Source organism: Chionomys nivalis, chromosome 15 (assembly GCF_950005125.1).
Source record: "Chionomys nivalis chromosome 15, mChiNiv1.1, whole genome shotgun sequence".
Taxonomy (NCBI): Eukaryota; Metazoa; Chordata; class Mammalia; order Rodentia; family Cricetidae; genus Chionomys; species Chionomys nivalis.
This window is the reverse complement of record NC_080100.1, coordinates 38,246,604-38,268,120: the sequence shown is the minus strand read 5'-3', so window position 1 is coordinate 38,268,120 and position 21,517 is coordinate 38,246,604. Positions and strand designations below refer to the sequence as shown.

At 41.9% G+C, this 21,517-nt stretch overlaps 1 protein-coding gene across 3 annotated transcripts; it reads left to right on the top strand.

Annotated features, from left to right (window-relative positions):
* Positions 1-15,112: 15,112 nt before the first annotated feature.
* Smim15 (small integral membrane protein 15) lies at positions 15,113-19,105 on the top strand. 3 transcript variants are annotated; one of them, XM_057789783.1, is made up of 3 exons: positions 15,113-15,169; positions 16,484-16,600; positions 17,372-19,105. In XM_057789783.1, exon 3 carries the CDS (start codon positions 17,397-17,399, stop codon positions 17,619-17,621), a length of 225 nt encoding a protein of 74 aa, XP_057645766.1. In that variant the 5' UTR covers positions 15,113-15,169; positions 16,484-16,600; positions 17,372-17,396; the 3' UTR covers positions 17,622-19,105. The 3 variants fall into 3 exon arrangements, with proteins under 3 accessions (XP_057645766.1, XP_057645767.1, XP_057645768.1); XM_057789784.1 differs by lacking the exon at positions 15,113-15,169 and adding an exon at positions 15,293-15,382; XM_057789785.1 differs by lacking the exon at positions 15,113-15,169 and adding an exon at positions 15,428-15,519.
* Positions 19,106-21,517: the final 2,412 nt, after the last annotated feature.

The following is a 21,517-nucleotide window of genomic DNA, read 5'->3' as shown; positions in this document are numbered from 1 at the left end:
TAGATGCTAAAAATATCTGATGTCAATGTCAGTTCAAAATTCTACCGATTGCTGGGCAAACTAAGACTTTAGTTTGAACAAAGGTACCTAGGAAGAGGGTATCGAATAAACTGGAGCCAGTGGATGAAAATAGAGTTCAAAGCAGTGGCGGGGGCTCATCGTGAAAGAGAATGAGCTTTCAAAGTCGGCACAGCTAAGTCTCAATCTTGGCAAGCATGGTGCACATCTACAACCCCAGCTCTCTGGAGGCTGAGCAAGAGAAACAAAAATTAAGGGCCAGCCTGGGCCACCTAAATTTTGTCTCAAAAGAAAAATAAATAAGCAAACAAATACATGAGGGAAAAAAGAAAGGGATCTCCCTGTTCTTACTGCAAGCTGACGACAGATCATTGAAACACCGAGAAAAATGAAGTCTCAAAGTCACGTTCTCGATTCTTCTAAAACCCAGCACATCCACTCCCGTGCGCTCTTCCGGCAAATGGCACTGACAGTTTAGTTATGTGGAGGCTTTAAAATTAGGAAGTTTGAATCAGCTCTGCCCCAGGCTTCAGTTCCCATCCTGTGAGCTACCAGCCCCAAGCTTTCTGCTGTAGCATCACAGACTGGAGCTCCCAGGCCTGCCCCAGATACTTTTGCTGCCTATCCTTGCCCACCCTGAGTAACAACCCATCCCCCTAGACCTCACCTTTTCTGCCACCACCATAAGCCCTGTCCTCACCTTGCATGCTCAGACTGCTGAACCCCTAGTTTTGTGTTCTGTGGCCAACCCCTACCCCCTAGAGGGTTCCCACTACATTCTTATTCAAACGAGTACATCTCCCTGCTCATTTGATAACTAGGAATCTTAACTCTCCCATTTCTTGGCATAACTCATTCCACCATATTTACGCTGACTAGTTTTATACTGAAGGCTGGGCCCAACATTTTCTCTGTGAAATCTTTTCTGATTTTTATCCGGCTAACTTAGGGGTTCCCTCCTCTCGCCCATCAGCCTGAAACTCTACTGGAATATTTGCCATCGTTGTAATTATAACCTGTTTTGCATGTCGCTCACTTTACCCAGAAGGCAGGTGAGCATCATGTCCTAGTCTATATTATCACCTTTATACCTGATGTGCAGAAAGGGCTTGGTAAATTCACCTGCGCTGTGTCTGTGATTCTTCATCCACCCCTTGGAAATACTTGGGGGACTTTGAAAACTACTGAGACAGGATGTCCACCCACACCAATTCCAGATGAATGTGTGAAGGTATTTCTTAGGTAGTCTGCTGGGTGGCCAGACTCACTCACCTCCTCTTTCACTTAGAAATGCTAGTAACAAGGAAAATAGGAAATATGAGGGCCCTTTGTGATTTTATTTTTTAAAAGACACTCCATCAGTTATCCATGAATTAGTCATAAATTACTCCGAAACTGAGCAACTTCAAACACTCACCTCACCATATTACAGGATCGTTTGGCCAGTAATCTAGACACAACTTGGCAGGATCCTCTGACTTGCAAATCTCTCGCAAGTCCACACGCACAGTGTCGGCCCATGGCCGGTGTCATTTCTGGCTCTGTTGGAAGGATGAGGGCAAGTCCCAACCCACCCCCAAGACAGGACTCGTTTCCTCCCTGGCCCTTGCCCACCCTTGGGTCCCTGCTTTTCGTTAGAGCGCTTTAGAGGGTGACAACTGGTTCTAAGAGAGGGGAAAAGAGGGAAAGCGAGGTGGAAGCCAGAGGGTGGGGGAAGGATCAGAGTGGATGTCCCCCAACCCAGACCAAACAGGGCTCCTAGATAGATGGCTGATCCCAGGAGTGGAGCTGGGACAGCAGATGAGACTGGGAAATCTCCCATACCAAAGAGTGAAAGAAGAGGAAAAGAAACGGTGAGAGGGGCAAGGGGAAAGTGAGGAGACAATAAAAGATCACAAAGGCCACAAACTGAGCGTGACTGGGGCCATCTTTAAGTTGCCTATCTAAACATTTAGTAATATTTGGCTTAAAAATTAATCTCCCTAGGCCGGGCGGTGGTGGCACACGCCTTTAATCCCAGCACTCGGGAGGCAGAGGCAGGTGGATCTCTGTGAGTTTGAGACCAGCCTGGTCTACAAGAGCTAGTTCCAGGACAGGCTCCAAAACCACAGAGAAACCCTGTCTCGAAAAACCAAAAAAAAAAAAAAAAAAAAAAAATTAATCTCCCTTAAAGGAACCTGTATTGGCGTAAATGAAAGCAGACAGAAATTATAAGAATATTTTCAGCTTTAATTAGGGAAAAACTCACAGAACGCGTGGTTCCAGTGGAGAACAGGAAAGCAGAAGGGGTGGCGGGGAGTGCACCAGCAATATTAGTAAAAATTATCCTCAGGCGACCCCGCCCTACAAGCAAGGTGAATGGCTGGGGCTACCCCTACAGGAACTCCCGCTAGTCTGTCTTAACCCTATGAGCAGGCCCATCAATGTAAAACCAATGCAGAAGGTTTTTACAGAAACGAACTGGAATAGACAGGGGTACTCAATAATAACAAATTCATATTTTTGTCTAATTACCTAACTACAGATTAATTTAAAGCTATTTAGGTGAGAAAGTACCCAAGCAGGTCCATCTGTATAGAAGCAGCCTTCACAAGGCCTTATAAATTAGATCAATGTGCTTTCCAAAGATTAAAAGCGATTTTCTTTTATCTCCCTCACCTAACATCTTCTTAGCTATATGAGTTCCCAGGAAATAGGCCAAGCACTTTAAAGACGCAACACAAAATCTGATTTCAGTAAAGAGAAAACAGTTAACAGGAAGGCTAACATGCCACAGAGAATGGGCAAGTGCAAGTGCGATCAGGCTGGTGAAAAAACTCAAGCTGTGCTTTTCACGTTCCAGGAAAAAGCTAGTGTGCTGGATGACCATGAACAAGGTCGCCAGCACCACAGTGTAAGCCTTTCCCAAAGACATTATCAGTACAAAGGCATCACTCACATTTGCTCTGCTTACACATTATTGCTAAGATGGCACGTGTATCAGTTACTTTTTTATTGTTAAAAAAGGCCATCCCCTTGACATACCTCTTCCAAAAGGCCATATCTCCTAATCTTTCCCAACTGTGATTTAGTATTCCAGTATATGAGCCTATGGGGCCGTTCTTATCTAAACCACCACAGCAAGTTAAAGTTGCTTAATGGTATTTGGTAAGTTACAACAAACCATCACAAACAAGAAGGAACCCTTATGAAGGAACAAGTGACTTGACCTCTCGTTGCTGACAGCAGATCACAAAATCCCAGTCTCTGAATTTCTATTCTGACTACGTATACTATACCACCTCCTAAAGATCAACTGCCTCTGTCTTTAGAGTACCAGCCTTCCACTCTGGGAACACTGCCTTTGCCAGCACCTTTTCCTTTGAATAATTCCCTAAATATTTGTTCAGAAACACTTGTATTTTGTAAAATATATATTATGCAAGGCATACAATGACACAAGTGAGAACTGGGCTTCACGTACTTCGCGCGGATAGAAATGACTTAAAAGCAATCTATTATGGAGTGCTTCTAAACGGATTAAACAGCACCTCTGGGGGAAGTCTGCCCTTTCATTCGGCTGAGGTGGCAGTTCCTAGTGACATGATTAGAAACACAAAGACCCATAAGACAAAGTCGTGATCAGCCACTATTGCCCGATAAAAACAGGTCTGTGTCAGGCATGTTTAGTTGCAATAGATAGGTTTAAAGCTAGTAACGTAGACAGCCTAGAGTGTTGGGTCCCCAGCTTAGGGCCTACATACAGATATTGGGGACCCGAGTTTGACTTTATTAACTTGACTCCACAGATGCCACTTTAGAGACCAAGCTGAGAGATGACTGACAAGAGACGGGCCACCTAAAACTCTGCTAAGTTCTCTTTACCTGATAATATCAGGGATCAATTCTAAAATTACTTTATGTATCGTGTACCCCAGAACATATGAATATTGATGCTAATGGCAGTCAGGTTTCTTTCTGCTGAGCGAGTTCAAAACACAGCAGAAGGGAATACTAGAAAGCACTCTTAATATGGCCCTGATTACACTTCTGGGCTGTTTTGCTTTGTTGAGAAAGGCTCTCACTATGTAGCCCTGGCCAGCCTGGAACTCGCTAGGTAGACCAAGCTGGCCTTAAACTCACAGAGATCTGCCTGCCTCTGCCTCCTGAGTGCTGGGATTAAGGCGAGTACTACCCTGACTGGCCAACACTTGTGTTTTTTAATATGTTAAAGTACTATGTGTGTTACTATCTACTGAAAACCACAAGAAATGACATGCTAGCAGCAGCAAACCCAACACAGGGGTTTTGGTTACAGAATACCATTTGTCATGGAAAAATAAACAGGACTCCCCAGAAACCCAGCTGATTCCAGGGTTGGAGCTGGGAATTTAGAACCTGGGACATCCTCTTGTACAAAAAGTTAGGAAAGGGCCAAATAAATGATGACCCACAAAAAAGGATACGGGCATCCTGGGCCTTCCATTGGTCAAATCAGACATATTCAGAACATCAAAATAAGTAATCATACTGGGTTTTAACCTGCTGATCAAATGTAAGTGCACTGTGTTATAAATGAAAAGATAAAGAGGAAGGAGGGAAAATTGTTTTCTTTCCACAGAATGTAGACTAATAAATACCTCTGAAACGATTGGAGGATTATCACTCACCGAGGGGCTAGGAAGAATGAGCTTCCATGGACTCTAGTCTCTCTAGGGCTTAGTGCCACGAGCACAGCTGTCCCGATGGGGACTCAGTTCTCTGTTGCAGGTGGCACCGCCCTGCCCCGGAATCTGAAAAGCTATGACTCTCAAACTGGAGTTTCGATGAACTCTCCATCACACCTTTCCCCATTGTGGTCTGAGAGAAAATGGCCCCCGAAGGAAGTGGCACTATCAGGAGGTGTGGCTTTACTGGAGTAGGCGTGGCTTTGTGGGAGGAAGTGTGTCACTGTGGAAGCAGGTTTCTCAAAACCTCATCTCATGTATGCTCAGACTATGCCTAGTGTCCCAGACTACTTCCTGTTGCCTACGAAGATACAGAACTCTCAGCTACCTCTCCAGCACCATGTCTGCCTGCACATCACCATGTCCTGCCATGATAGTGAACTAAACCTCTAAAATGTAAGCCACCCCATTACATGTTTTCCTTTGTAAGAGTTGCTGTGGTCATGGTGTGCTGACCAAGGTTTCTGTCCCACCAGGTCCTGCAGCCGTTCCATCCCAGAGAAACACACAGAGGTCTACATTAAGTGTAGGTTGGCCTATTAGCTCAGGCTTCTTATAACTCTTACAACTTATATTAGCCCATAATTTTTGTTTGTGTTAGCCATGTGGATTGGTACAGTGAGGCATTCTCATCTTGCTTCCTCTGTGTCTGGGTGACGACTGCACTGGTATCTCTTCACAGCAACAGAAACCCTAACCAAGATACCACTACTAACACTCCATGAGCAGGACCTTGAAAAATCTTTCTCAAGTAGGAAAGCTCAGGGGTGGGTGACAGTTAAGTCAGTGTTTGCAAGCATGAGGATGAGAGTTCAGTCCTCAGAACAGATAAAAAACGCCAGGCATGGTGGGAAGTACTTGTAATCTAAGTGCTGGGGACACAAAAAGAGGACCCCAGGGGCTCACTGGCCAGTTAGCCCAGCCTAATTTGAGAGACCCTCTCTCAAGGGAGGTAGATGACATTCTTGAGGATGACACCTGAGGTTGCCTTTGGCCTCTACATGTATGGACACACAGGAAATGCCAGATTTTTTAAAAAATTAGAACTTTTAATCTTTTTAGTGTTTCTGCCCTTTCTCTGGAGCACATGCTCTATGAAGACATCCAGCATAGTAGCTGTCCTTTGTCCATCCTACCCATCAGTACAATGTGGTCAACAAAGAGGATCAGGCAGATGTCCTAAGGAACATGTAAACGATTCAGATTAATGCGTTTTATTATGATTGAGTGTGGAGGAGCTAAAAGGCTAGAGGCAAAAGTCATCCTCCATTAACATAACTGTCTGTGTTTTGTGAAGGTGAACTATTTCCTCTTTTCTAATTGGGATAGAAGAAATACGCTTGCCAAATCAACAGTTGCATACTTTGCATTTGTGGTAGTATTAGTGTGCTGAAGCACTAGGCTAGAGGCTGGGATCTGGTTTCTACCTGGTTAAGTCAGCAATCGCCTACAGCCTTCTCTAAGACCATCGGAGAGCAGCCTGATAAGTTAACAGCTTCCCACCGGAAGATCTCTCTTCTATCCTTAAGTCTTAAGTGGGGGCGCGGATCTCTAGCTTCCTCCAACGTACATGTCTGCTTCTTATCTATCTTGGCAGAACAAGAAGCAGTTTCAGTTTCATCTGGCTCTCTCTACCATGAGAGCTTTCAATCCACAGATATTAACAAGGGCCGTTAATATCTAGTCCCAGGTGGACTCTCCTGGTTTCTGTCAGGATATGCCAACTTGTCTTAGTTGGGTTATGCTGGGATTTAATCCTAATGATTGGTTTGGCAGCCAGGAAGGTAAGTGAAATACAGTTCAGGGAGGAGGGAGGCAAGGGGCTTTTTTTTTTTTTTTTCTTTTCTCTAGCACAGTAGGTATGTCAGTTAAGCCAGAGGGAGTCTATGGGTATCAATCAGATGACCTCATCCCATGTTTAGGATCCTACATCTCTCTACCTTCATATTAACATAGTTGCCTAAATATTCAATGCCCGGATGTAGGTAGAGTGCTGTGCTTCTTACCAATGAGCTCTAAGGCTGCAGTCCAGCTGGGTCTGTCCTGCTTCAGGTGCTAAAGGACTCTTTATAAATCAGAACACACTTGGCTACTCATAGCTTAACGGCCATTTCTCATTTCTTCAGGACTCCATCACAAGTTAGCCCAGCCAACTGTTGTCTTTGTAGGCATCACTCCCACTCTATTTTCCAAATCCTTGTACCTACTAGTGTATTTACTGCCCCTGGGACGTTGTCCCAGGTCAACATAAGCTGCAGTCTTATGCCAGGGACTATGAATGCCCTATGCACCAAAACTGATGTCTTGATTTTCATTACCCAAGGAGATGCCAAGACAGGATTATATGTGTAGGTTTTTTGGGAGATGGGGAGGGAGCTGGAAAAAGACTGGGTGGATTATCACTTGACACTTCAAGTGTGACCTCAAGTGTAAGTGACAGGGAAGGTTTGTTGGGTGGAGCATCCTAGACTACCCTGTATCCTAAGGGAGATTTAGCGAAACAATGTAAGCTATTGGAGGGATTTTCTGTTTAGAAACAGGCTGGCTTGGCCATGTTCCTTATGATTAGTTATGGAGCTGGAGAAGCAAAGGTCTCGATACAAACAGTGATGAATTTTAGAGTGCAGCTGCCGGTTGTCTCTATGGTGTGTTCTTGTGGTAGCACCATTGTTCCAGTGATCCGTAGTTCAAACCACGTAGTTTGATACTTTGAATCACTGCCCTAGAAAGCATCTCAGAATGGCAGAGATCGTCAGGAAATGGGCCTCTATCACCCTGAGAATTTGCATGGAAGCTTGGTCAGTCTGTTAAGTCTTTGGGTTTCTCTAAAGATTTGGTATTTCATTCTATTGTGTGTGTGGGGGGGCACATTACAGAGTAACATATATGGACAAATTACATATGCATTGGATATACACATGAATAATTTATAGAACCATATGTGGCTTTAGTTTCCTGAAGTATAAAAGGGGTTAGCAGATTGGAAAACAGATGCAAGCAAAAGTATTTCCTGGACGCTTATAGAGTAAGATGTGTCCGTTGCATGTACACTAAAATGGCCAGAAGATGGTGGCTAAGCATTCATACTTTCTAGGGTACAAAAATGTGAAAATTAAAGAAGAACCTATAAAAATTCATTTCCCACTATAGTCTTTGTAAAAATCTTACTGTAGTAAGAATTGAAGCAAAAACAAAACCCCAACTTTTAAAAAATCATTTTCTTACAAGTGTTAGAAATATTTTTAATTTTTTTTAATTTTTATTTTTTTTGCAGATATTCTCTTTCCACTTAGGTTGTGTTAAGTATGTATTAAAGTCTGAGAAGACTTTCATGTTTTGAGATAGGGTCTCACATAGCACTGAACTCCTGACCCTGTTTTCACCTCCCAAGTGCTGGGTGTATAGGCATGTACTAGCTTGAATGAAGATAACCAACAATAAACATCAACTCCTTACTGATCACTGTAAGCATCCAACAAATCCCACAAATGAAGCTTTTTTTTTCTTTTTTGCTTTTTGTTTTTATAGAGCTATATATTTTTCTCCACTCCCCTCTCTTCCTTTCCCCTCCCCTTCTAACCTCTCTCATGGTACCCATGTTCCTAATTTACTCAGGAGATCTTTGTCTTCCACAAATGGTATTCTATGGAATGCAATATTTTTTATTGTAAAAAGGGTCCATTTACTTATTAATTATTTTACAGGAAATAGGCATTGCTGCTATTATTTTATGGCTATGGCAACCAAGGTATAGAAATATTTGATTTGCTTGCTCTACAAGAGAACAAATATAAGCTGAAATATTAAATCAGATACTTAAGCACCTGTATTTATTAACAATATAATCCTGCAATTGAAATATAATCTTACAACAGGATATTCAAAAGCAGACATGAAAAGATAATTTCAAGAGCACTGATATGTCTGGAGGCAGATACTATTGTGTATTAGGTATAATACAGTGGAAAAGTAATGTTAAAAACACAGAAGTAGAAAATTTAGAATTCCCAATTCGCAGCCTCCAGAAAAATCATAGTATCACTTATTACTTGCCAAGAGGACACACACAAATGCAGTTTCTGAAATCAGACCTTTTCACTCAAGTTGAGTGGTCCCAAAGCATAAAACATGAACCCAGCAAAGAAGGAATTTGAGACCAGGATGCCTGTTTGTGCTAACGGTCTAGTGCGCTTTACTCATAGCCGGGCATCACTCAGTGTTCCTTTACTTTAAAAACTAGATTCCAAATACATACTTTACACTGGGAGGGGTACTAAGGACACCGCTGGCTTTCAGAATTAGACATTGCGTGGCAGTTATGATCCCCTCAGTTCTTTAGTTTGGAATTTGAACGAGTGGTTCTTAATATAATACAAGACTGAAAAAAAAATTAGGATCAGTGGAAGAGTTTGAAAAGCAAATAACTAGTTGTTCCATATCAGGGGTTTCTGTAAAATATGGAATTTCACACTTGACTTAAAGTTAACCTATACCACTGCCCCCTTACTTAACAAAGGACTTAGGTGCCTTGCTATATGAACAGATGTTAAGGAGGATGCCTATTCTAAGAAAAAATACTGTAAAGAGGAAATGTGGAGGTTCAGCGTGTTGATCATGGTAGAGTAAGGACATATGAAGTTAGGATGAATGCTCAACGTGAATTTCAATCTTGGTGCAAGTTTCTTGACAATGAAATCAGTGAGGCCCAATTCTATCAGAGTAGTTCTCAAACCTTTCCTTATAAGCATGTTCCAAAAATCTTAAGTGGGGCTTTAAAATGTCCCTGATATTAGACTTCAGGAACTACAGCTACTTGTAATAACTGATATTTAAGCTCTGTGCCTATATGCAGAAGTTTAAAGTTCAAAAGCTACATGGGGAAGGAGACGATGCTAAGGCTGCTATAAATGGTTTTAAAGGCTTCGAATACATGGATTGGTTTTCCCAATGGCAGAGCGGTTTCTATTTGGTGGCTAGGGAAACCGGGCAGAAAAATGAAAGGCATCTCGACACAGCAATCCAGCTCCCTCAAGTAAGGATAGGACTAACATCTGAGCATCAAGATTCAGGAAGAAAGCTTGCAGCCTCTCAGACCTGACCAGGATCACAGCCCCAGCATCACGGGGATTTACTAGAACATTTTGCTCATCCTCATGGGCCTCCTCCAACTACACACAATTTGTCTGCTACATGTGCACATGCAAGGTACTCTGGAAATTAGGACTTAGGAAGTGTTAAAAACAGCAGGCATCCACGTTTCAGTATTCTGTTAACAAAAGTCTATAAATGGCCCAAATCAGTAATATACAACCACCTGTACTGACTGAAAAAACATAAAACAAAGCATCAATCTCTCTCCCACAACGGGTTCAAAGATATATGGGAATAGCCCGGGCAGGCGAGGGATCAAGAATGGCACCTGCTATCTACTGCTTCTCTTGCTATCTGCGCTGAGAATATAAGGCTGAAAACTTATCAGGAAAGGGCATCTGATCTGCATATACAACCTCATCCCATTTGCAGCATCTCCGTTTAGATCACTAGTCTGGCTGCTCGTATCTTCAATCTTAGCACCTACAGTCTAGAACTAATTCTTTTTTTCTTATCAATGAAAATGATGAATCACCACTTTCCTTCCTGTAGATAATTTTACATACTTGGAAAACATTAAGCAACTACATTTCTTTCATTAACGAGATACAACCACAATGTATTTATTGATCTACAAACAGCTTTATTAAGTTTTACACATGACACCCTTCCCCGGGCATCTCTTATTGCTTCCAAAGTCTCCCAGCCTCAGCACTTTAAAACAAATTTCCCAAATGCTCAGGATTTAATTTATTAAATGCGTTTCAACACTACCTGTTATTTGATACCCTGAAATGAACTATTTAAAACAACAGCAAGTTCAAGCCGAGGATGGCCAACTTATCCATACTGAGTGGTGGTATGAATGAGAATGGCCCCCATAGGCTCATCTACTTAAATATTTGGTTCCTGTAGACAGGCTGCTGTAGGGAGGATTAAGAGGTGTGGCCTTGTTGAAGGAAATGTGTCACTGGGTAAGCTCAACCAGCCTAGTCTAGCTATTCTCTGCCTGCAATTTGTGACTCAGATGTGGGCTCTCAGCTCTCTCCAGCCATGCCTGCCAGCAGCCTGTCATGATTGCGGACTAGTAAGCAAGCTTCCAATCAAATGCTTCCCTTTGTAATTGTGTTGGTCATGGTTTCTCTTTCTATCAACACAACAACTAAGATTCTCTGTTTCAAACAAACACAGGAGCAAAAATATTAAATTACAAAGGGCTAAGGATATAGGTCACACATAGGACTAGGCATTTGTCTGTTATGTGCCACATACCTGGGTTCAACCCGGTACTGCAAAAACAATATAGTGATGTTCATACATATGTGTGTACACACACATATACAATACATATGTGTATGTATGTGTATATATATATGTATATATATATATATTTTTTTTTGGGGGGGTGTTTCCAGACAGGGTGGCTGTCCAGTATAGACCAGGCTGGCCTTGAACTTATCTGCCTCTGCTTCCCAAGTGCTGGGACTAAAGGCATGTGCTACCACTGACTGGTGATATTCATATTTTTGAGGCAACAAAGTTTGTAGTTTATATTCTAGTGGGAAAAGACAATACACTGGAAACCAAATATCAGACTGAAGAGCTGTGGCAAGCAAAGAAATGATGGGGTATGGAGGTCACCTGTGGGGAGGTAGCACGTGTTTGGAAGCCACCTTCAAAGGCATAAAGGAAACTTTCAAGAAACTTTCAACCAAAGGCTTAATTTAAAAAGCAAGCAAGCAAACAAACATTTCTTTGTGTGTCTGACCTTCCATCAGTCTGGAATTTAGGGATGGAACTCAGCCTTGACTGACAGCATCTTTACCCTCTCACTGTCTCCCGGCCCCATATATAATAATCTCGCATTACTTCCTAATGGGTTTCTTGTTCTTTTGAACACTAATTCTGTTTTTCATAAGTGCGTTCACTGATGTATGTGTGTGTTTAAGACACACCTTCTAGTTTAAGCAAACAGTTCTCAGTAATATTAGCTAATAGTAACACTTTTAGTGCTTCTGCCCAATAACATCAAATAATGGTTAAAAAGATAGCTGTACCTGAAATAAAGTTGTCTCACTGGATAGGTCCTAAAGAGTCTTCTAGACAGATTCTGATAGATAATTCATAGATAAAACAAGTGAGAAGAAACTGCCAGAGTGTGACCTGCCCAGAAGAGGTTGCAGCAGGATGAATCACTGCTGGACGGACACACAGATGGAGGGGCTGTGCAGAGACAGACAGGTCATGCACTTTCAGCAAGCAGCCAACCTGGGAAAGCCTTCCCAACACACTAGCTCTCTGCGACATGCTGCCACCACCTGGGCAGTAGGCACTTTTTAAGTCAGGGATTTTAGTTATTGTCAGTTAACAATGAGAAGACTCAAAAAACATTTTTGCCCAGGCTCTGAGTGTTAGGAGGGAACAGGATTTTGGTGAGGCACGTTTAGAACCCTGCTTTACTTTCTGAGTCTCTGGTTCCTTATCTGCAAAATCAGTGTAAGAACACAGTTTCGATGGGTGGCGCAGTCTCAGGATTCGCAATAGTATTTGACAAACACTGACTTCAGTACTTGGTATACAGAAAGTACTCAACTGACTTTTAAAAGTTATTGTTCCTCAGCATGCTCTTCAAAACATAATGAATTCAATTAATTCTTAAAGTTGTAAATATGCCGATTAAGAAATCCATTTGCATCGTCTTTAGATTGAAAGTAATGAAAACAAAACATTATGAAATAAAATCTCAGGGATAAAACCCAATTCCATCAAAAGAAGTTCACTATGTACAGTTACTGTAGGAAATAGGCATAAAGACAGGTGAGACCTTTCAGCACCTTTGAATCAGAGCGAATTATGACATTACTACAATAGACTCTTATTCAGGGCACACTCCTTTCAATTTACACATGTTTAGAGAGAGATTCAACTTTGTACTTACAAATTCAAGAGTAAGCCGGGCGGTGGTGGAACACGCCTTTAATCCCAGCCTTTAATCGGGAGGCAGAGGCAGGCGGATCTCTGTGAGTTCGAGGTCAGCCTGGTCTACAAGAGCTAGTTCTAGGACAGGAACCAAAAGCTACGGAGAAACCCCGTCTCGAAAAAATTCAAAAACAACAAACAAACAAAAAACCCCAACAAATTCAAGAGTGAAAAACCAACACATGACAAATCTGCTAGGCATTACCTTCTCAAGAGAAACCCAGAACAGACTCACCGTTTTTAAGGCTCCCCGGCAGAGCAAACGTTGTGTATACCTTCTTTCACATCAAAGTTCCCTTTATGGTGGTGTCGTTTTCATCTCAAACACTCAGCTATTCCTAGTCCAGTCTCCTAGAGGAGACCTTAACATCCAACCTCCTCTCTGAGACAGCTCACTGTGTGCCGAGGAGGACACTCTACTCCTCATCTTCCCGTCTCCACCTCTTGAGTCTTGGGGTTACAGATGTAAACTATTACACCTGGCTAAAATTCACTTCTTAAAAACAAGGAAGAACTTATTGTTATCTAAAAATTATTTTCTGAGAGACATTTGGAAGAGAATATAAACCAAGTTAAGCAGACAAGTGTGGAGGTACGTGCCTATAATCCCATCACTTGGGAGGCTGAGCCAGAAGGATCTAGAGTTCAAGGCAAGCCTGGGATACACAGCAAGTCTGTCTCCAAAACACAAAACAAAACACTACCATTCCTCCTTCTCAAAAAGGACAAGGAGTCAGAGGACTGGCCAAAGACAGACTCATTTACTGATCTGTAGGGGCCCAAAGGACCCGAGAGGTCAACTAGGATTCCTTCTGAGTACACACGAGGAAAAGGTTCATAGAGATGGCTCCATAGGGAGATTAGAGATTCAAAAGCTACAGCCACCACTGAACAGTCCATGGTTTGGGAGCCCACCATATCATCTTCGGTTAAGGGAATTCAGACCACAGTAAGGAAGTACTCTCGGTGGCAATCTCTTAGCTTGCACAAGCCTGCCTAATGTACCAGAAAACAGATCTGTAAAATTAGAAAGTGACGGTAATGTCTCTAATAGATTATAGCCAAAGAGGCTTGCTTCTCTCTTTCCTTCGTATGTGTGTATTATGCGTGTACACGCCAGGGAGCAATCTCCTCAGTCTTCGGGGCTTCCTCTTCATTTCCAAGATTCCTGGAACCCTGCAACCTTGAGAGATAAAGCAGAGTAACAGACTGGGAGGCAGTACTGGAGAGAAACCATCTATTCTAGTGAAAATTTCATTGATACCAGCCGGTGATGGCCTGCTTGTTCTGGCTGGTTCAGTTTCAGCAGCGGTCTAAGCCATCCTTCCAGTTTTCACACAAGAGTAAGAAAACAACTGCGGCTAACACAACAGGCAAACATTAGCGTCTACCCGAGGAGCAGTATTTTCATCGTCAGGTTATCTGCCAAAGTCTGCTTCTTGGTAAATAATGGTTACTGTTGTTATACTTTAACTAGTCATACATGTCTCGGCTTGCTCCTCAAAGAGAACGCTCAAGAGTCTCTCAGGAATCAAAACTTGCTTTATTTGGCACACAACAGTGAGGAGGTCTTGCAACATTTGCCAGAGGCAGTCAAACAGAGCAAGCAGTTCAGGCAAGCAATCACAGAATCTGAGGACCAACCAAACCAGAGCTAATCTTCCAGTTCCTGTAGATTAGGAGGCCTATTTAATGCACCCCTTCCTGCGTGTTGACTTTTGCGGCCCTTTATTTATATGTTGGGAGAACAAGTATTTCTGTGGGATCTCTATGCCCTGGCAGTTTAATTATTGATAGTTTACTTTGGGCAAGTATCGACCATTCCTTTGTGAAATAAGCGAGGCTCTTAAATTAAAAACAAACAACAAAACCTCTTTCCCACAGCGTGGCAGCATTTTCTCCTGGTAACAAGGTTCATTGGACACATCCCGACCCGGCTGCTGCTTTGTCTGAATATTTAACTATTGCTCAACCATAATGCACGGGTGAGATGTGACTTAGGGAACCAGCCAGGGTCCTTCCACGGCCGCGAGAAGGCTCCAAGAAGTCTGTGGGGTCCACCTCATTCTTGCTGCCGCTCTTGGGGCTGAGTGTCCCAGGCCCGAACACCTCACCCACTCGGCCCACTTCACGTCTCCTCGCCTTCCTCAGCGTCCCACTTAGGACGCGAAGTCGCGGTACCCACATCGGGCAGTGCACGCGAAGCTCCGCGTAGCCTCACCTGCCGCTGCCTGGAAACCTCCACGCCGCGTCGCCCCGCCCTCCCGCCCCAGCAGTTCCGCGGCCGGAAGCCCGCCTGCGACTTCCTCACCCCGCCCCGCCGGTGGGCGGGACCCGAGCGGAGCGGCTTCCGCCTTCTTCTAGCTGCCTGGCGGGTGAGTGGGAATGGGAACGGGAATCCCTGGGGTGTGCTTGTTCCCAGCGGTGGCCTTGGCTAGGCGTGTGGCGGGGCCACCCCGGCTTCGCGAACTCCCGGCCGGCGGGTCCTGCCCGGCTTGGCTCGGCGGGACGACGCCCTGCGCCTGTGAGGCCGAGGGTTGGCGGTGGACGTGGCCCGGGGCAAGGGAAATCTAGGGAGGGAAAGTTAGGTGAGGCCGTGGGTACTGCGCCGCCGGGTGCAGCTCCGGGTCCCCCATGCTTTCTTTGGTGGAGGAGTGTGCCTGAGTGAGGCGAGGACGTTTTGCTTCGAGACTGAGGTGCCAGCGAGATGTGTGGCCCGTGGACTGTAACTGCAACAGACCATGCCCGCCAGTCGCGCTGTTCTGTTTGCAAAGTTACTCGCTTTGCGCTGAAACTTGTGTTAGTTACCGGGCTGGAGAAAGTGCGATCCTTCCTCGACCTTCCTGCAACCTGGCTACAGCTGGACGAGGATGTTACACGTAGCAAGGGAGTTTAATGTGTTGAAAGTAGAGGCATGACTGATAATACAAATACGAAGAGAGCATGGGACTATGGAAGTTAAACCAGTGGCAGCTTTCTTGATGTGACGGAGTTGTGGGTACCGTAGTTATTTCGGTAGCCTTTATTTTCCTATAAGATACACGAATTGTACTACGGACCACAAAACCTTTAAAGAACAAGGCAGGGTGTTTGATTTTCTAACGATGTACCCAACCCAACGTATAAATGAGTACGCTGAGTAGGAACAGCTCTTGACTGGGGAAGGGTAGGGAGTGGAGCACCTGCCTGGCATGCTCTAGGCCTTGGGTTGGATTCCCAGCAGTAGAGACAAAGGCTCAAGGTTTCTGTGGGCATGGCTCTTATAAGTGTTTTTATAAGTCAGAGTCGTAATTTTATTATTCAAATTAAAAATATAGTAACCAAACAAGTTACTTAAAATACTTGGTTTCAGCCGGGCGGTGGTGGCGCACGCCTTTAATCCCAGCACTCGGGAGACAGAGGCAGGCGGATCTCTGTGAGTTCGAGGCCAGCCTGGTCTACAAGAGCTAGTTCCAGGACAGGAACCAAAAGCTACGGAGGAACCCTGTCTCGAAAAATCCAAAAAAAAAAAAAAAACAAAAAACAAAAAACAAAAAAAAAAAGCTTGGTTTCTTGCAACTAGTACTTTATTTAAGGGGCTGTGGTATTATAGAAAGATGTTTTTACATGTCATTTGTGTTTTAGGATTCATAATCTTAACAGTAGTTATGACTTAGTTTTCTTTTTTTCCCAACTCATTCATTGTATAGAATTCAAACCTTTCCAAAGTGTATGATCAAGCTAAAGAAGACAGCAACCAACGTCTGAATTGTGACTGGCTCACTGTTATTCCCAGGAAAAAGTAGAAGTCACTACTCCAGCATAAGGTAGATGTTTTTAAAAATCCTAGCTTGAGATTTTAGGTGGCTGTATATATGCGTAAACATTCCCTCTCCGTGTATTGTAATTCAGCCTGTAACTGAGTACAGGTTGCTAGAAACAAGAACACAGAGTTTGCCACTGGGGCAAAATAGAAAATGCCTCATGTCCTCACCATCATCTCTTTTACCAGATGACATTCTCTTAATCGAAAGCCTGTAACCTAGCAGTCCTTTTCTTTTTCCTTTCTTCCTTTCTTTCTTTTTGCTGGACATATTAATGTGGATTTAGCATCATGGTTTCTTTACCTATGTTCTAGAAGTAGCCATATACTTCCCGTTTCTCTGAGAGAATGTCTATGGTCTAGCTTGAGAAATTAGACATGAGTTTGATTTGTACTTTTGTTAATTAGTCCTTAGCAGTACTAATGGTATGTCAACAATTGACAGGATTTGGCTTTTTCCTGAAATGAGCACGTGAGACTCAAGATCCTTGTACATCCCCTCCTTCCTAGTTTGTCTTGAGTATCATAAGAGGCATGGAGAACATCCATAGGACACAGTTCAAACGGGCTTTACTTTCTATAAATTGACTATTTGTGCTCTATTTGAACTATTTTTCCCTAAATGGAGATATTAGTCTTTATTAAAATACTACTAACTAATACTTAAAAAATATGAGTGATAATGGAATTCTGGTTTAATTGGATGTGTTATAACTGTCAGGATTTGATTAACCATATAGTCTTTTTTTTTTTTCTCCTCCCTCCATTCTCCAAGCCCCAGTTTCCTGCTTGCTACGAAGATGCTTGATATAAAGGCTTGGGCTGAGTATGTTGTGGAGTGGGCTGCAAAGGACCCATACGGCTTCCTCACCACAGTTATCTTGGCCCTTACGCCACTGTTTCTAGCTAGTGCTGTACTGTCCTGGAAATTGGCCAAGATGATTGAAGCCAGAGAGAAGGAGCAAAAGAAGAAACAAAAACGTCAAGAAAACATTGCAAAAGCTAAACGACTAAAAAAAGATTGAAGGAGTGAACAGACTCTGTAACTAGAGAAAAATCTGGAAAATTCTGCAGCTTTGGAAGGACTCACTAAGGTTCCATCAATTTCATGATAATATTATTTAGTAAATTAAATCTGACTGTGTAAAAAGAGTCATTTTCTGACCTCAATACTATAGTAACTTTTAGGTTTGGAAACAGAAGTTTGTTGGAACCCACTGACAAGTATTTAAGTTAGCATTTATCATACAGGTGGAGCATACGTAATGTGAAAATTCAAAACTCAAAGCACCGTAAAATTAACACCTGTGTTCAGAAGTGATGCCAAGAGTGGAAAATTTGACACCCTATTTTATGATGGGTTGTAGTCAAAATACAGGTGTGCTCAAAATACATAAAATTATCGTCAAGCTATGAGAAATATAAATTAATGTATTTAGATTTGGATCCCATCCTCAAGGTATGAAATCCTCCAAATATGAAAAATAAAAATAAAACATTACTGGTCCCAAGCATTTTTGTCTGCTTAACCTGTAGTAAAAATTTACACTAACATTAAGTTAGTTGCCATTTTGGAGCTTAATGTACTCAGGTAAAAAACACCATGTGGAGAAAAATGGTTTTAAACTATGAATCCTGTATAAATGGTAGTTTAAAATGGGGTTCATATCTGGGCAGAGGATATTAGGAACGTAAAAGGATTATCTTCTAAGATGAAAAAATTTACTTTGGCTTAAAAGAGATAAAGTATATTAATCACTATTTTAAAATCTGCTTATTTTTGGGAGTGGAAGCATTACTGATTTTTCTCAAAAGAAAATTTTATTAATGATAATGGCTATTTGCATTCTTACGTAGACTTTACCACATTTGGCAATTATCAAGACTTTTTTTTTTTTTCAGTTTAAAACCTCATTTTATATAGAGTTTTTATTGTCTTGACCATGGATAGAATCTTGGTACTTCAAACACTGCCATTTTCTTAAGTGAATTGCTAAGAAGAGTAACATGACTTAAAGCCAGCAGTGGAAATGCCATGTGCTTCTGACACCTTGGGTTCCGCTCATCGCACACTCATAGAACTCTGAAATATGTCACCAGATAATTGGCTGATCACATAGACTCTACTTTTGTTTATATTCTGTTTGTAACTAATACCGTAGGGATGCCCTGTTACTTTTTACTCATACAGGTTCAATGTGAAAACTAAAATTTCAAGTGTATGAAGTTGTACTTTAAGCCAATAAAGGCTTAAATTTGGAGAAGTTTTCATGGGTGTAGCAGTGATGAAGGGACTGCAGGAAAGTGGCTAAAGGATGAAGCCAGCGACCTTCCAGTGCTGAAGCAGACGCCAGAGACTAAACACAACTGCTAAATGCGTGGTCCAGTAACTCTAATTACTGCAGTATTTAACTGCTTATCAATGTTTTCTGTACTTCTGATAATGAATTTTAGGTTACAGTAATTGTCAAATAGTCTTACTAAAAATGAAACTAAATGTTGAAATAAATTTGATACATTTTTATAAAGAGGTCTTGAGTTTTTGTTGTTTTTGAGGGAGGAGGGATTAAGTTATGTATGTCATGCAGGTTAAGGCTTCAAAAGATGCTGAATTTCACTCATAGTTAACTGTGCTACAAACAGGCTAGTGTTTCCTAGGACTCGTGAGTGCTGTTAGCTCCAGGTTATTGGCTCCTGGTTGGTCCCACTTCAGCTCTAGGCACTGGACTTACTCAGTATTCACTTATGATAGGCGGTCTCGATTGTACTGTACTATTATAATATGGTAGAACCTTACTGGTCTCCATCGGTCTGCAGAGCCCACAGCTTGGGGATCACTAATTTCACAGAAAGTCAGTATATTTTGTTGGAATTGGAGTCCAAGTACTGAAGCAAAAGATAAATAACTCAGTTACCCACTAACACTGAGGTTTCTTTGGTTTTAGTAATTTAAAGATATGTATTTAACTAAAAGTCTGGATTTCCATAATCTCTCAATGTGGCAACTTTTTATTTGATGTTAGCTCTTATTTCTCCAGCCTTCTCAGACAGTGACTTTATACATGAGATCAAGAAATATTTAAAATATTGGGGGGCATGTTGAGTGCTGGGTGCAAGGCAGTGACCACTGTGAGGTTCGGGATTCTTCAGGAATTCCATCTGTTATCATTTACTGTTGGAAGAACGGGTTATCCATAATACTTTAAAAAAGAAATGGCTGCTTGTCACTCCTGAATTTCTGAAAACTAAATGCAGCTGTTAACCCTTTCATGGCTAGAAACAAGCAATCCTGAGGCTGTCCAAGCATTTTGCCAAAATGGTAGAGGAAATCTACTTCAGAATGGTTGCCTTTAGTGTCTGCATCTGGATATAGGATCACTCTGGTCTGTTACTTAGTTGGAGTAAATATTTAAGGCCAAAGTCTGCATTTTCAAACAATAACAAACAATAACGGTCAGAGTTTTGAAAATGAAACTCAGACAAACTTCTTTCCTTCACAATTTCTGCAAGTCTCAGCGATTTCCAGTCTCTACCTGCCTTTTTTCAAACGTTTGAAACGTCTGGTTTAAATAAACTCAGGTTTATTTTAAATAATATGTTTAATGAAATAGAATTAAAATCAATACAATGGTAATTGGTTCAAGGTTAAATAAGTGAGCGCTTTCTATGCTGGTTAAAAATGGTAATGATTATTTCCTTAATTTTTTTATTTTTTGAGATTATAATTACCCTTCCCTTTCCTCCTTCTAAACCCTCCCATACCCCACGAACTCCAACCTCTGCCATCTTTCAAATTCATAGCCTCTTTTTCTTTGTTACATACATACTTGTGTACATATGTGTATGTATTCCTAATACAATATGCTCACTCCATATAGTTATTTGTGTGGATAGACTTCAAATATAGGTATAGCTAGGACCTATGAATAAACCCTGGAATCAAAAGCATTTTTTCTGTGTTTTAAAAGTTTGCATAGTGCTAAGCCCATCATTGCATAAGTATCCTACATACATTTTAGCAGAGAAAGCGAATTTAGCTCTTAAGTATATACTTAAGGAATATAGTGTTCTTTTGTTAATGTGAACATTTTCACTTGAGACTAAAAGCTTAAAATAGGTTTAAGTCTGTCTTGAAAGATAATAAACTTTGAAGTGTTCTAATATAGCTAATTAAGAAATGAAATACGGCAGGCAAGCTATTATTTAATATTTAAATTCTACTTTGAATGTTTCACAGTTAGGTGGTTTTTTTGTTGTTGTTGTTGTTGTTTTTTGTTTTTTGAGACAAGGTTTCTCTGTGTAGCTTTGGAGTCTGTCCTGGCACTTGCTCTGTAGACCAGGCTGGCCTCCGAACTCACAGAGATCCTCCTGTCGCAGCCTCCTGGGTGCTGGGATTAAAGGCGTGTGTCACCACCAGCCTGCTACAGCTAGGTGGTTTTTAAAAAGTAGGAAGGCAATTGAGGCCTGGAGTGCCAACACAGGCAGGTGGATCTCTGAATTTGAGGCCAGTGTGGTCTATACAGTGAAAACCTGTCTCTAAAACAAAACAGGAACCCAAGGCACAAGATAAATAAAATTATATCTTATTTATTATGTAGGAGATTCAAATGACTTCCTACATCACACACCATCAAACCTAGTACTTTATATTAAATTTTCTTTGAGTCACATGTTCTATCTAAGTTTTCTTTTTGAAGTATGAATCCCCTCCCTCATCTCACTTGTTAGCAGCTGTGGGAGCCCACTGTTGTTCTCGTTATCTGTGGTGGTTCCTTGAACCCAAGAACCTTACATGTACTGAGTATTCACAGTGGCATGTCACTTGCCAGCATGGTAATCCAAGGAGGGAGTGATGAGTAAGTCAACTGTCACACACACATAAAACTCAAGCTTTGTGGATCACAGGAAATACAAAGTGATC